Consider the following 16,353-nt stretch of genomic DNA (forward strand, 5'->3'; position numbering starts at 1 on the left):
ATATCTTTATTTATATTAATTTAACCTTGTGCTGAATTTAAGGCCTCCTGGAATACTACATTTTCAGAATTTCAGTTATCTTTCTAAGAAGGAATTTTCCCATGTGGTTCCATGTGGTACATCCCCTTCAGTCCTTCTCCCATTTCTCTCTCCCCACATCTATTAGAATAGAAACACATTCAACATGGAGTTTAAGCCCAAAAGCATGTTTTTAAGTAGCAGCAGAGCTGAGTGACTTGCATGTTACATTTCTCTCCAGGTGTAACTTGGGGTAGTGCTATTATTCTGCCTACAGAGCAGCTGGAACCAGTAGTCTCTTTTCTAACTCTCCGCAGACTATGGAGCCTAAAACCCCACCCCACTACCCATGTATTTAAAATATTTTCATAAATTGATGCATCGAAAAAGTTAATACCTCTTTATTCTGCTTAATAGCAAAGCATTTTTGTGATCTTTAAAGGATAAATACCATTACATGAGAAACCACAGAATACGGAAAATTAATTTAGACTTTTATGTACTTGTAAGTTGATGTTTTAAATTACCCTACGTGAAGCAAACAGACTGTGGAGGGTGATTGCTTATACATAAGACAGATTTTAGAATTGCTTTGCCATATTCTATTTACAGGCCCATATAAAAGACGTAAGTGGAGAAGAGTATATAGTATTTGGAATGGTCCTCTTTCTGTGGGAACACGTGCCAGCATGGTCGGTGGTACTGTTTTTCCGGGCACAGAGATTAAACCAGAATTTGGTATGATATCATAATATTCTATAAAGCTTGTTCTCCTTATTTTTAAAAATAATGGAACATTTATATTGATTTTCTATGTTTACAAAGTATAAGACTAAAAAGCATTATAGAGCCCAGCCTCCTTTCTTAGCTGAAAAGTCAATCTTCATATGCTATCTGATACTTTGTTCACAGGCACCTGCTGGCATGATAAATAGTCACAGTTATAGTTCCAGAGCATACTTCTTCGACAATCCAAGACGATACGATAGTGATGATGACTTGCCAAGACTGGGAAGTTCAAGAGAAGGAAGGTAGATGTACTGAATTAGTACTGAAATAGATCGAAAAGAACAAATCTAAGCTTTAACCCAGTATGCAAAGGGTGGTTTGCTGATATCTGTCAATAACTAAGATCGTTTAATATTGGAGCTTAGAACAGTAGATATTAAACCCATAATGGGACCTGTACTGTAAACAATTATCATCTGATTCTAAGCCCATATATTCCCTTTATTTGAGAAATGCCTTTGGGAGTAAAATGGTGCCATTTAATATTAGGATGCCTTGTTAGTTCAAAGCCGAAGAGAGCTGGTGAACAGGGAAGAAATACTATTATAGTGACGTTTTATGTTTCTATATCTGTTGTGCTGTTCAGAAGCCACAGAGAAGTCCTAGATAAAACTCTTGAGATGCTTAGGTGCTATAGGACATCTTCTTGTGCCCTCCTTGTACAAAATCATTGCAAGTCCGTACCATTAACTGTGTATCTGTGCAAAGAGAAAAGCTGAATGCACGCCTACCTAATGCTTTGAGTTTGATACAGCATTTTCTATAATCCTCACTTCATCTGGACAAGTTACATAATCTCAGTTTTTTACTCTGTTTTCCATCTGTAAAATAGGGTTGATAATAGAACCTATCTGATAGGATTGTTGTGACGATTAATTGAGTGTATGTGTGTGTAAATATAATTATACGTATATACATATATACATACACACACACAAAACATGTCTTAGAATAGATACATAATAAGCCCTATAGTGTTGTTGTTATTCTTATTATCTGATAATCAAGTTCTACTAGTTCTGAGTGGTATGTATTCTTTTGTAATATGTGATACAGAATCAAGGATATTAGATAAAAGTCATTGAATTTTGTAGAAAGCCATTATGTTATTTGGCAAAAAACATATTTCAGTACATTTGGTACTCAACTGTATTCTAAAATTCATTGAAAACTATAAATGCCAACATGACTTGCCATATCCTAACCACATTCCTATGGCTTTTTTGCCCCTTTTTGTTGCAGTTTATCAAATTCACAAGGTTTGGGCTGGTATGGCACCATGACTGGGTGCAGCAGCAGTTACACAGTCTCTCCCCACCTGAATGGACCTATGACAGACACTGCTCCTTTGCTCTTTACTTGTAGTAATTTAGATATGAACAATCACCATAGCTTATATGTAACACCGCAAAACTGACAGCATTACCAAGTCGTGATTCTTCAGTCATTTTTCATGCATATGTATATTCAGTGTGTTAAAATTCCATCTACATAAACATTCCATTAATCTGTTGCAACTGAAAACAAAGCCTGGAAATGTGGCTGTGTCCAGTGGGGAGCACAGCTGTTACTTTTGACCTCGTCCTAGTGAAACGGAGTACAGCGGAAAGTTTGGAGGGGGAGAAACGAGGGATTAGATCTTAAGGCACTTGGTGGCCTCCAAACATCATGACTTTGGAACATCAAATGCATATTTGCATATTTGCACTTTTATCCTTGTTCTGAAAGAGTACACTGCAGTCCCCAAAGTCCTACCCTAGTGTTCACACTGGGATATTATGTTGTACACCAAATTAGGAGGCAGTTTCCCTACAAAAATCAAAGCCTGTATATTCAGCAGTATACTCCACATGGAATTCTTACTCAATAAAGTTTATAGTGTGAACAGTGCACAGAATGAAGGCATAAAAATTCTTTCTTTTGAAAGATCTACTAAGAATATGTAATCATTGAAGATAGTTATTTTAAGCATGATCGTAAAGTACCAACTGAAATTATTCAAACCATCATTTTAAACAAATGATAGTAATAATCCTTTACAGTGATGACCAGCAGTGTTCTTTGGAAAGCCACAGTCATTTCTTGAAGAGGAAAGTATACCAGTAAAAATTATGTGGCTACTTTGAGTAGAATTGGTCAAGTGATTATTTTGTCTGATTAAGATGTATGCAGTAGTTTAAGCATGAGTCTTCAAAAAAGCAATAGTAATTTTTGCATAGGGAGATTTTGGTAGAAACTTCTTGGGACTAAATCAGTTTACAGATGCACTTAAGGAATATTCACAAAATGTACAATTCTAAGTCGAAAGATGAATACATTTTTCAAAAGCATTCAACTTAGCTGAAGCAAAATATAGCTGATCTTACCTGTTCCTACTGAATCAGGATTGTCCTCAGGTAAATTAAATCGTGATACATTATTGCCGTGAACTCAAGTGCAATACTTTGTAAGACATTTAATTCCTCTTTTAGTTTTCACATTTTTATATCTTGTATATGGGCAAAGCCAAATTAAATTCAAATGAATTCCAGCACTAGACTAAATGAACAACTTATGTAAGGGTACTAACTAGGTAAGTATAACACCAGTGGTTAACAATATTGAAATACTTTTAGAATTACATTAAAACTGTCCTGAATGTCCTATCTCAAATCTAAAGAAAATATATGGTAGGCTAAGGTAATAGAGAATTTTAAAATGCACTTTCTACCAGTGTCTATAAGGAAGGAAGTAGATGCTGAATACCTCAAGATGCCAAGGTAACGGGCAACGTTGAGAAGTTGTCACAACATGCTTAAGGACGACTAACCATATGTACAATTGTTTGCTGATCTATTTCTTAGGAACTGGAACTAATACAACTATTCTCTTCTGTCTTTATTAGAAAATTATGTTTTCTACTCTTACATAAAATACCTTTCAACTTTTCAATTAATTGATTCTGCAACTTCGTAAAGTACAACAGTAAGTGAAACCCCAAGAAAGAAAGAAAATTTTTAATGCTTTTACTCTTTCAGGAGGCTGGTACACAGCCAAAGAAATTTTGTCTTTTTATCATACAAAATGATTTTAAATTCAATCAAAAGCATAAACTTATGTTACTTTGGGTTTATTTCCACGAAATTCTCTCATTGTAAGCAAATTATTTTAAAGTTTATAGTGTGGAAGTTAACCTTGGTAGTAACAGAACAACATAACATGCACTTACCTGAGTATAGTTTGCAACTTCAGTTACTGGATTTCTTTTCAGAATGCCAACTATTTATTTTCTTAATTAAGCTAGGTATTATCTAGAGCTATCTGAAAAGATCTCTGTTGTCTTTATTAATCCTCGGGGTTCAAAGTGATAAAGTAAATTTTTTTCTAGTAAATCTTTCCAAGACTTCCGTAGATAATGTTCCTATTTCACCAGATAAACAAAGATTACTTTTAAAAACATATTTCAGATAAAGTAACTTGGTTCTTTCAGCTGCATTAGTTGATTCTTCCAAATCTGAGATTTGTACATTTCTTATGCCTGACCAGGGTACCTGAATTCTTGCATTTGTCTCTGTATACACATCTCCCACAGTACATCACCAAAGACAAAGAAAGATAAGCTTCTGGCCCAGTTTTTGCTTAAAAATTCCAAAGCACTAGGAGCACTTTAAGTCTGGTCTCGAAAGAAGGAGTTGTTTATAAAATCAAAGGGCTACCCATTCCCTATTCATCCTGCACTGAAGCACATGATGACAATTTCAAACCTTCCTTTTTGGTTCATTAACTAGAAGAGAGACTTTCATTTCTTAAGTGTGTAATTCTACAGTGATTAGCAGTACTTGTTTTTATCGTTTCATTTGGGTGGTCATTAATTTTGAAACTCTTACCACCCATTATAGCTGGTAGTAGTTTTATGAAAGATGTAATTTATAGCTAAAGTGGCTTTTTTATGCATAGCTGCCTTTTTTATTGTTTAACAGTGTTTCTCAGCTATAAAATCAGTTTCAAACTGGTTGTAAAAGTATAGCTGTGGCCAATGAATGTATTTATTTGTTGTTTCACTAAATTGTAACAAAACACTACTGTTAAAAATAAAAGTGTTTGTGCTTTTAGTTGGAGGTCTGGCTTTCTTAATCTCTCATAATGGACTATACCAACTGAGTTTCTATCATGTGAGGATAAGAACCCTAGTGCTTCCATAGAAAAGAGGAAAATATTTGGAGTTACAAATGATAGTTTGCTTTTAGTGAGCTTATAACTACAGATCTTCCTCAGCTTGTAAGTGAAAATGCATCAAATACACCTAGCCTACTGAACACCATAGCTTAGCCTAGCCCACCTTAAACTTACTCACAACACTTACATTAAACTTCAGTTGGGCAAAACCATCTAACACAAAGCCTATTTTATAATAAAGTGTTGACTATCTCATGCAATTTACAGAATTAAAGATCCACCACTGCCCAAAATCACAAGAGAGGACCATACTGCATATCTAAGCCCAGGGAGAGAAATCAAAAATTCAAAAGTGGAAGTACAGCTTCTACTGAATGCGTTTCACTTTTGCACTTTGTAAAGTTGAAAAATCTAAAGTTGAACTATTGTTAAGTGGAGAACTGTATGTACATAACATGTAGAGGTCCCTTAGTATTACACACTAATTTGATATGAAATCCCATACAGTTTAAAATATCAATAAGTTATTAGATAGTATATGTTTATTCAAACATTAAGCTAAGAAAAAAATCCTTGTATAAAATAACTCTTAACACCTCTCTCCCTCCCCTTAGAACTTTAAACAGGAATAAATTTATCTAGCCCATAATCCTGGGCAGCTGTTCTTTGATTATTCATGAAATTCTTTAGTGATTTTGCCTTTTCCCCTGAAAGAAGAGTTCTTACTATTTTTTCCCTAATAGACCCCTTTCATGATCCACCAAAACTACACCAAATTCTGAATACAATTTCGGAAGTTTTATTGACCCCCTAAAGTCCACAGTCTACTGACTCTTACTGTAAAGAATATTTGGAGTGAAGATATGACCATTAATATAATAAAGTTGTCACTTCAAAAGCAATTTATTCAAACAACATTTATTAAGTTTCATATGCCAAAAACTATGCTATGGAGATGCAAAAATGGATAAAGTTCCTTTTCCTGCCCTTAAGGAGCTCACATTCTAGTAAAGGAGACTTTAAAAAATAAACACAATACAGTACAATAAATGACACACTAGAGGTAGGTTGTAATTACAGTGGTGACACAAAAGAGGAAGTCAGGTGATCCTCCTTGGATGCAGCAAGGGAGATGTCACAGAGGTGATGCTTTACGCTGGGCCTGCAAGATACTTAGAAATTTTCCAGATGGCAGGGGCACTTGATAGAAAGGGAACAGCAGGCACCAAGGTGTGGAGGCCTGACTATGGTGCATCTGAAGAACTGGAAGTCTGTTTTAACAGAACATGGGGTGGCAGGGGTGGGGAGCAGGAAGACATGTATCAGAGAACCCTGTGCACCAAGCAAAGGTGTTTAGCTTTCTCCTGAAGGTTCATGAAGTTATTAAAGTGTGCTAAGCAGGAAGTAATGTTGTTAGAGTCCTTCTAGAAAGTTCACTAGTAGAATTGTGGAGCGAAAGATAGGAGACAAGCTGGGTAAAGGAGAAAGGTTCATGCTTTAGGGAAGAGCGATGAAAATGGAATGACAGTGATATGTCAGAGATATGGAGATAAAATCCATAGAGATTAGACATTGGCTGAATAGGAGAGAAATGGAGGAGAAGAGTGAGCCTAGAGAATTTAGATGATGATGGTTCTGAAATTAACCAGAGGAAGGAACATTGGCATAAGAGTAGGTCTGGAGGAGAATGATTTTTTAAACACACACAGGTGTCTGTGGGACAACCAAGTGAAGATATGTAGTAGGCAGATGGACTGAGAAGTCTGGGCTAAAGATAAAGATTTAGACATTGAATTGGAAGTACTCAAAAGTGAGAAGTGGTGATGAAGAGAGCAGGAATGAAAGCCTGAGGAATAACTTAAAGAATAAGTGAAAAGAGGCACCCAGGAGTATGTGAAATAGAAGGAAGCCAATGGAAAAAAGATTTTTAAAGAAGAAGCTGTCGGCAGTGTCAAATGCAGAGAAAAGGTCAAGTCAGAAATGGCTTGTGAACTTAAAGGTGGATTTAGAATCTGAGTATAGTTTTAGACTTCAAAGGACAAGACTGTTAAGAACTACGGAGCCAAAAACCCAATTTCAGTTACGGAGCAAGCCAGGGATGACAAAGTAAAGATAAGAATATCTTTTTAAAAGATTGGACGTTAAAAAAAGAAAAAAGGGCAGGGGCATAAGATGAGAGTTAGAGAGCTATACAGGCAAAATAACCACTTAAATCCATCTATCGTATTTTCAGATACTACAAACCCTTTTATATATGGTGCTCGCTTCAGAGTCCTTTGAGTCTCCAAGAATATTGACTAATAGTAGGTTTTTGTCTTTCTTTTCCTGCCCTATTCAAATGAGGGGGAAAAGGAAAACGGGATATATATTGTTAAATTTAGATCTGTGATTATTTAAATATACTGAATACATTTTCATACATTTATTCCACAAACATTTACTGGACACCTACTATGTGCCTGACACTACCAGGCCTTAGGGATATAGAGAAGAAAAAGTAGACAGTAGTGTAAAGTGGCATTTCTAAACCATTATGTAAATGAGCCTTGCTTTATTAGTAATGTTACATTGCAACACGGTATACCTGCTAAGACATACAGAGACGGCCCAGGATCCTGAGGTATACGGTTTCTTTTTTCCCTTCAATTACCATGTGATAGAAATTCCTATACCCCTTCAAATATTTTTATCATTGAAGATCCTCCCCTTATGAAAGCCTCTGAAAATTACAGTTTAGTTTTTAGGAGAAAAACAAAATGAATGTCATGTACAAAAACCAAATAACCATATGCCCTATGACTATACAGATTAAGCATTAAAAGGGTAACAAGACTCAAAAAGAACTTTAAGTTGGAACTCAAATTGATTCCTCATTCTAAGGCTTCTAGTAGTATATAGTTCCAGATTTTTTTTTCTGAAAAAAAATCATTTAAAATAAATGATTTAGTATTACACACTGAAGTGTTTAGGGTTCAAAGGGCATGATGCCTGTAACTGACTTCCGAATGATTGAGGAAAAGACAGTATATGTGTGTATATATACAGACAGACCATGAGAGACTAAGCAAATAGGAACAATTCGTGGAGCTGGTAAAAGAGTTCTTTGTACTATCCTGGAAACATCTCTGTCAATTTGAAATTATATAAAAATAAAAAGTTTCCCCAAAATTTTATTCAGAATTAGGGAAAGTATTATGAGAATAAATATATAAATGCATTCAACTTTTCACACTGTTTAGAAATCCCTTACACCTTTGAGTTATCATTTTATCTTTATATACACCAAAATAAGCCAGTCAAAATAGCAATATAATTCTAAAAGTGATCTGTTTCATAACAATGTTTTATAGGGTTGCCAGATAAAACACAGACTCCCAGCTAAATTTGAATTTTAAATAAGGAATCGTTTTTTGGTATATAGTTGTCTGAAATATTGCATGCAACATACTTATATTAAAATACTATTTGTTGTTTATCTGAAATTCAAATTTAACTGGGCATTCTGTATTTTTATTTACTAAATCTGGTAACACTAAATGTATTGAAACATTTAGGCTGCTAATTATAGGCCATTCATGAGCTTCCTTAGCATTTTCCTATTGAACACTTGTCACATTGGCCATAGTTTTATTATATTACATCTTACACAAAATTCTGGTTTGAGAGACTTAAAACATTTACTTAGGTTTACCATATATGAATTTGATAATCCTGATTTTACTTAATATTAAACTTTAAAATTTGTACCACATTATCAAAGTATTAATTTTATTCACAATAATATTATCCATAGACTTAACAAAATTAAAAAAAAACTGTTTACTTAAAACAAAGTAATTCCCTTTTATAAAAGCAGCTTCATATAAAATGTTTGGCTTGAGACTCATTGCTATTATGCCTTTGAATGAAATTCCATTCTTGGGCCTCCACTGTCCAGAAACAGGCACGTTTCAACTGGTTTTCCTTAATGAATATTTTGCAACAAGTTCCTGAAGTTTTCTAATTCTTTCACACTTGTAGAAATTCTGTAACCAAAAAAAATTTCACTCAAAAACTATTTTAGATAACTTGTCTCGTAAGTTATTCACTTTGCATTTTCAGAACACATAAAAACGTTTAAGTAATTTATTTCAGCAAATTTAATGGTGCATAAAGCAATTTAATCTGTTTTGATGTTCTTTAGTCCTTAATTTGACATGTTAAAACTAAGGTAATATTGCCCAGAAATTACTTTTAAGTATTCATAACTTAGTATTAAAGTTTCAAAATACAAAATTATGAAGTACATAAGCATTAAAATACTTAGATATCTTAAGTATTCATAAGTATATTCATATACTTAGTATTTAAAGTACAGAGGTATAAAGCACATAATAAAATATGTATTTTAAATATGCGTATGTATATGAACACTTAAACTGATCGATATGCCATATTTAGTAAATATACAAAGAATCAAAGCCTCTGGACTCTTATAAAGAGTGAGAATATTAAATATATGACCAAATTGTTTTCACTAACTTAGTTATTTATAACTTAGTTATTATAAATAACTTTGTTATTTTAAGTGTACTTAAGCTCTGCTCTCTACCATGAAAGAAGTAGCAAACTATTCAATGAAGTGTAACTGTCAAGCTCTGTGTGCTAGAGAATAATTTTGAAGGACGATTATTTCAAACCCAAAATATTAAATCATAATTTTTTAAAGTGAAGAAATGTAGTCCTCAGAAAAATGTTAGTTTTTATAAATCTCTGCATTCTTTATATGTGACAGGCCAGAAGGAAATGCATCTATACTCAAATTTTGTAATGTAACTTCCATATTTCAAACTTATATTCTAATCACTTTGAAGAAAATTATTTTTAAAAGAACTATTAACCTTTTCACACAATGGTGAATTCACAAAGAAATTTTACATGTACACCTATATTACACAACATGACTTTTCCAGGACCTTCAAAAAACCTTTTGGAGAGCACAAAAAAACTATTTTTAAATGATTAGAAAAATAAACACAAATTCAGTAGGAAGAATATTGAAATCCACTGAGTGAATTAATCATGATTATAAAAGTCAATAGATTAAAATAAAGAATATCATCTAATGATTTTCTAAGATCACAGAATTCTGTAGTGAAATAATTTCACTAAAAAGGATATTTCTTACCCAGTTCTATCTGAGAGTAAATGCGTTGCATTAGACTTACTTGGCTAGCAGAAACAATTTTGGTACAAAACTAACCTTCCAAATGCATTAAATAATGATACTATTTCTTGTCTGGTTAGATGGAATTCATAACTGGGTCCACTTTCTGGCATATTTGCTATCAGTTTCTCAGAAAATAAGATCTTCAGAGCAGTGCCCAAACCCTGAGTCTATAATAGAAATAAGGGAAAAAAACAAAAAGAAAAATCAGAAAATTCTTTGTGCAAAGAATGGAAACAGGACTGAGCTAGATCTGCTTACCTGAAGCTTTCCCCATAGTCGACATTTAAGACAACCAACACAATCCATGATTCTTGAAATATTTCTAAAATGCAGTCGAAAGTCCTCCTAAAAATAATTTAAAATTTTACTAAAATGTAGTATATAGTTAAATCCTAAGTATTTCTGAGTGCCTTCTACATCCTTCATGCTGTGCAAGGTGCCGTAGGGCACCAGAGAGGGGACGAGAACTGAAATCATCATCCACTGAGCACCTCCTACACACCAGAATCTCTACATCCACAGTTTCATTTCATCTTCATCACAAAGCCAAAAAGATATTATTATAATCTACACCGAATGAAATTTTTTTTTTTTAAGTTCAGAGAGGTTAGGTAACAGGCCTAAATTCCCATAGCTAGTAAATCGTAAACCTAGACCCCAGGCCTGCCAGACTCCCTAACCAAACTAAACTATCTGTAAACATATACAGTGGTAACCAAGTTGAGATGTTCTGTTGTATGTGATTATTAACCATATGTCAGTATCGGGGTGGGTGGGGCAGGGGCTGTATGACATCATTTACCAAAAAAGGAAGGAAGAAAGGAACAAATAAAGGAGGGAGGGAGGAATAAAAACCTTTGGTTTCATAATAGTTAAATTAAAGCCTTCTTTCTGATATTACTTAGGTAAAACAACCAGATCTTTTATTATTATTATGAACATTATTATTATTATAATCACATAAAAATATAAAGAATATAGTGAAATCCATGTACCCTCCCCACCAAGCTTCAGAAAGAAACTGTTACAGCTGAAGTCCCCTATGTATCCCTTCAAAGTCCCATATCCCACCCTCTGTAACTATTCTGAATTTGGTGTTTATCATTCCCTTTTTATCTTTATGCTTTTAATACTTATGTACATATCCGTGAACACTAGGATATTATATTGTTTATAAAAGGGGAACATGTATCAAGCTCATCCAAAAGTAGTGTATGTCCTTAAGGAGTAAGGAAGGAAAAAGAGAGTCCAGAACACACCCATCTTTTACTCCAGTGGAAATTATTAATTGATTGTCCAAGTGACTCCCTCTGTTCTGGATTTATAGTGGAATCCTAAGCTTACAGTACTTGAAACAGGAAATTTGACATACATTTCAAATGGCCTATAATTTGGGAAACATATAACGTTTCTCTCTCTCTCTCTTTTTTTAATGTAATAAACCACACACTGGGCTCAATCAGAAGAGAACTAGACCAAAGATCTAAAAATGGGAATAAGTCAGCAAAGACTGGAACCCACTATTCAAAGCAGACCTCAATTCACTCTGGGGACAGCCTTTCCCCAGATACTTCATTTAGCCTGAGACTTCAAAACAGCTGTAATATGTAAAGAATTTATTATAGGATCCTAGATCTTATAATTTAATATAAAGCCTAAATTATTAATATTAAATGTTATCCTATGTTGGCAGTATTCTATATTTTGCCTTTCTGTATCTTTTGGACCGAGTTCAGTAAGAGGTAATTCTAATTTTAAACATACTTTTAAAAAATATTTACCCAGTAGTATTATCTAAATAGATTTTGGTGATTTGATTTGAGTGTTCCTTTAAACCAGTGTTTCAGCCTTGAATTAAAGAAAATCTAACTTTTAACAATAATAACAAAGCCCTAAAATTACTCTAGAGTAGATATTCCCATTCTATGAGGTGCTGAACTCTGGAGGATTTAATAGTTGTCACAAGAGCCTATATCACAAAATCCCTATGTAGATAAGCATTTCTAACCATATATTGACAGAGTACAAAGGAGACAAAATGAGGTTTTAAAGTGAACTTATAAATGTAACTGTTCAAATCCATCATTTTCACCATAAACTACTATTTTTTTTAAAAATGTGATATTAATAAGTATTCTTGGTGTTTTACTCCTTTTCTTGTAAAAGGACTCAGAAAAATTATGTTAAACTTCATAGGCCATCAAAGCTGAGTGTTTCAGAGGTTTGATAAAATTTAAACGATGTGAGAAATATTTCTAATCTGCACAATATAAAAAGAGTGGATCCCAAAATGCTCTCCAATAAACCAGCAAGTATGCTAAAAATAAAAAAGATATCGAAAGTAGTAGGGGAAAAAGTCTTATTACAGCATCTTCCCCCTCACTCCCAAGTTCCTGGAAGCTTTTGGGGAGGTTACATAAGCACTGAGGTATATATTTCTGGCAAGAATGCTTTAAGTAGGAGGTAGATGGGAGGTCAAAAATAACTATTATCCAACAGCAAAAAAAAAAAAAAAAAAGGAAAAAAAAAGTGCAAAAGCATTTTGTTTGCAAGCTGCATAAAACCGGGTCCTTCCATTATGGAAAGAAATGAATTAGAAACAAAGGAAGATTGTTTGTTATAAATATTCTGATGAAATCAGACCTGCTTTACTTACCTATAGCTTTATAACTGAAAACAGGAATATAATTTTACTTGAGTCCCCAAATAGACTAGAAATCCCTTGAGGATAGGAGCCATCCCTCCCTTTAATGAAAAAAATTATGCTCTGCACGCAGTGAGTGTTTAATAAACCTTCCCAGTGAGATTTTACACTTGAAGTGTTTTGAGGCAAGTATATACAAAGGGGGTCTTTGCCTGGGGTCAAACCTCTACCCAAAGGCAAGGCAAAGACCAGAGCCCATTTTGTGCGATCTCAGGTCCCTGTTCTTCCCACAACTGCCTCCTGGCATTCCTAAATGCCTTTAATCCCCAGTGATTGAGATGAATGACAAAATAACACTGTGCCCTCTCCCTATAAAGAGCATCCTTTAATTTAATCAAAACTATCTTCAGAATTCTCTCCATCAGAAGACAAGCTAATACTGCTCCTCGTGCTCCAGACCTCTTTCCTTTCATTCGTAAGTGCATCAACGTGAAAGACTTCTGTAAAGAGCACAGTGACACACACATTTCCGTTGTTATTTTGAAAATAACACAAACTAGATCTTAAGTTGGACCTGCCTTTGGACTTCCTTTATCTGAGGAAATGAAAGATTATGACTCTGACTTTTCTTATAATTTTAGGATGTATATCAAGATTTACTGTTATGAATAAAAACATGGGCTTATATTCATACCTGCATATGAGTTTGTATTTAAAAATTAAGTTAAAGTATAAAATAATTACCTTTAGTTTATTTGCTTCTTTTTTATCCCCAGCAAAAAATGAATTCTCATCAAAATGCAAAGGAAATGACCTGCATTAAATAAAACATAAATAAGACATATTCTCTGCATAATAAACAATACTCATTTTCATGTATTATAAAATATTAAAAGTCCTGCTGATATATTTTGCTTGTCTGTGATGAAAAATATAATTAAAATAGAGTATAACACATAATAAAATCAATATTCTGACATCCCCAAATATAAGAGCTGACTGTATAATACAGTAGAAGTTTGGCCCCAAACCCAACCTGTTCAACTAAATATGAAAATAAAGCAAATATCAAACACTAAAAGAATGGCTCTTAAAACTAAAACTATGTGCCTTTTAGTACATCAATCAAAACGAAAAGAAAATCAAAACTCAATTCTAAAAGACCTATGAGCAAAATTAGCTTGTAATTATTTTTTAGGTAATTTTTCTTTCTCTGACTTGAATATGTAAGAATTTGATTTTGGATACCACTTGTCACTCTTTTATATTGTGTAAGTTGTAATATACAATTTACTTGATTTCATGAAGTATTTCCAGAAGTAACATTTTGTTTTCTGCATCTTGAGCTTTATTTCCAGTGAAGAGTTGAAAATCTGGACGCTCAAAGAATGGTACCACTTTAGATAAAGCCCTTAATTCTATTAGGTAGAGAAAATACAAGTTCTTAAGCCTTCTTGGACCTTCTCCTTTAGTCAAAATTCCATCAAATCGCTGCTGAAATTCTGTAATGTTGTGTCCCCATTTTTTTTCCAACCAGGTATCTGAGAAGAAAGAAAAATTAAATATTAAAAACTGAATTTTAAAATTAAGTCACTTTCATTTTACTTATATTAGGTTATTTAGGCCTGCAGAAATTAATTTCATTTTATATTTTAAAATACATACTCAATACAACCATGAAAATGGTTTTTCATAGTTTAGCCTTTAATAGTTCTATGTTAACATTTTATCTTCTGGAACCCACCCTTCAAAGGAAAATAAACTCAATATTTTACTGAGAAATCAGGACTAATAGATCAAATTTCTAAATATAAACATATTCATAAAACTGGGACACAGAATTAAAAAGTGACTATCTGAAATTACTGAGTTTGGAGCACTACTTAAAGTTACTATGATTTTGTTTCTAAGAAGAGATATTTTAATTCTAGAAGGAATATGTTACTGATGAAAATCCAACATCAACTCATTTTTCAAATCATTTGTAAAAACATACAGAGCAGCAGAAAAATGCTTTTACTCATTAAACTCCAGGCCTGAAGCTGGCACATGAATATAAGGATTCTGATACAGTAATGTCTAATGAAAAACAAACTGTGCTAACAAACTGGGCTATTTATTCCCACAACAAAACAAAGAACATTTCCAAAGTGATGTGCACAATCTTGAGCAGCTTCTTAAAGGAAAGTGATGAGAGCTAAGAACATGTTGAACTTTTCCTTATGGTGGCCATCGTTTCTACATTCCTGATTACTACCATTTTAGAATAAGTTTTTACTGCCTAATATTCAGCAGGGTCAATCTTTTTCCATCCAGGTAAATACCAAGAAAATTTTGAGAGTACCTGAAAATAAACATGCTAAAACGAATAAAGTGAAAGTCACATACCTTGTAGAAGATACCGTGCACTCAAATGCACATTAATGCTTGCATGGAGGCCAGATATAAGTCTGTAGAATGCTCTTTTTTCTACACAAAGGCCTAAGAAGAGTAATTTGGAAATAGAAATGTCATATGTGAAACCTATAAGATATAAAATTAATTTCATGTGTCTTTAAAAGTGAAAAAAAAAGTTATTTAAATTTGTTTAAAAGTTTACAGTTACCTTCTAGCCAACTGTAAAAAGCGTTCTCTGAAATTAAAAGAAAAATAAGTCATGAGATTATAAAAATGACAAAATGTAAGTTTTTCAAAAATTTTAAAATATTTTAGCAAATTTGTGCCAGGGATTTAAAGTTCCAAATTTTGTATGCAATTTCTCCAAAGGAAGGAAAGAGGTTCTCGGTATAGATTCAGTTAAGTTTCCCTCTTTAGAAGGCTTTAGCACTGCCTTAGCTCGCCCCAGCCTCATAACTTTCTAGATAAAGTGCTTTATATGAGGTCAAAGCACAGAATTTAAATAGTAAATCAATGCATGGAAAAATACTTAACATTGATAATAATTCATGCTATAAAAATTAAGAACTCATTATATACTTTTCTATTTATTATCTTTTGTACTATTATATTATTATTGTTTAAGTATAGTTGATTTACAATGTGTTAATTTCTGGTGTACAGCACAGTGATTCAGTTATATATACATATATTCCTTTTCATATTTTTTTCATTATAGGCTATTACAAGGTATTGAATATAGTTCCCTGTACTATACAGTAGGACCTTGCTGTTTATCTATTTTATATGTAATAGTATCTGCAAATCTCAAACTCCCAATTTATCCCTCCACCTGCCCCCCTTTCCTCCCCTGGTAACCAAAAGTTTGTTTTCTATGTGTGTGTAAGTCTGTTTCTGTTTTGTAAATAAGTTCATTTGTATACTTTTTTAAATAGAAAAGTTAAATAAAAATTATAAAATAGTATTTGGAGGTACATTATTTATCTATAGCTGATAGTATTTTATGCCATTCAGTATTTCAAGAGAGCAATTCAAGGAACTGTTACAAAAACCAAATATCACTTATATTCTATGACCTAATAAGGTCACTGTTGATATACTTAGACCTGATAATTCTGATTTTAGAATTATGCACTAAAAA

At 33.1% G+C, this 16,353-nt stretch overlaps 2 protein-coding genes across 2 annotated transcripts in view; one reads left to right on the forward strand and one right to left on the reverse strand.

Annotated features, from left to right (window-relative positions):
• GPR137C (G protein-coupled receptor 137C) overlaps window positions 1-4,710 on the forward strand; it is a 53,334-nt gene extending 48,624 nt beyond the window's left edge. The window contains exons 5-7 of the mRNA XM_006185417.2: window positions 631-756; window positions 931-1,049; window positions 2,050-4,710. Coding sequence (XP_006185479.2) covers window positions 631-756; window positions 931-1,049; window positions 2,050-2,224 — 420 coding nt within the window. The 3' untranslated portion in view covers window positions 2,225-4,710. The remainder of the gene's footprint in view (window positions 1-630; window positions 757-930; window positions 1,050-2,049) is intronic.
• A 1,154-nt stretch (window positions 4,711-5,864) lies between these two features.
• ERO1A (endoplasmic reticulum oxidoreductase 1 alpha) overlaps window positions 5,865-16,353 on the reverse strand; it is a 39,145-nt gene continuing 28,656 nt past the window's right edge. Inside the window, exons 10-16 of the mRNA XM_032482049.1 lie at window positions 15,421-15,447; window positions 15,204-15,296; window positions 14,110-14,356; window positions 13,560-13,629; window positions 10,430-10,516; window positions 10,205-10,338; window positions 5,865-8,987 (exon numbers count right to left, since the gene is read on the reverse strand). Coding sequence (XP_032337940.1) covers window positions 8,927-8,987; window positions 10,205-10,338; window positions 10,430-10,516; window positions 13,560-13,629; window positions 14,110-14,356; window positions 15,204-15,296; window positions 15,421-15,447 — 719 coding nt within the window. The 3' untranslated portion in view covers window positions 5,865-8,926. The remainder of the gene's footprint in view (window positions 8,988-10,204; window positions 10,339-10,429; window positions 10,517-13,559; window positions 13,630-14,109; window positions 14,357-15,203; window positions 15,297-15,420; window positions 15,448-16,353) is intronic.

Source organism: Camelus ferus, chromosome 6 (assembly GCF_009834535.1).
Source record: "Camelus ferus isolate YT-003-E chromosome 6, BCGSAC_Cfer_1.0, whole genome shotgun sequence".
In the NCBI taxonomy this organism is placed as follows: domain Eukaryota; kingdom Metazoa; phylum Chordata; class Mammalia; order Artiodactyla; family Camelidae; genus Camelus; species Camelus ferus.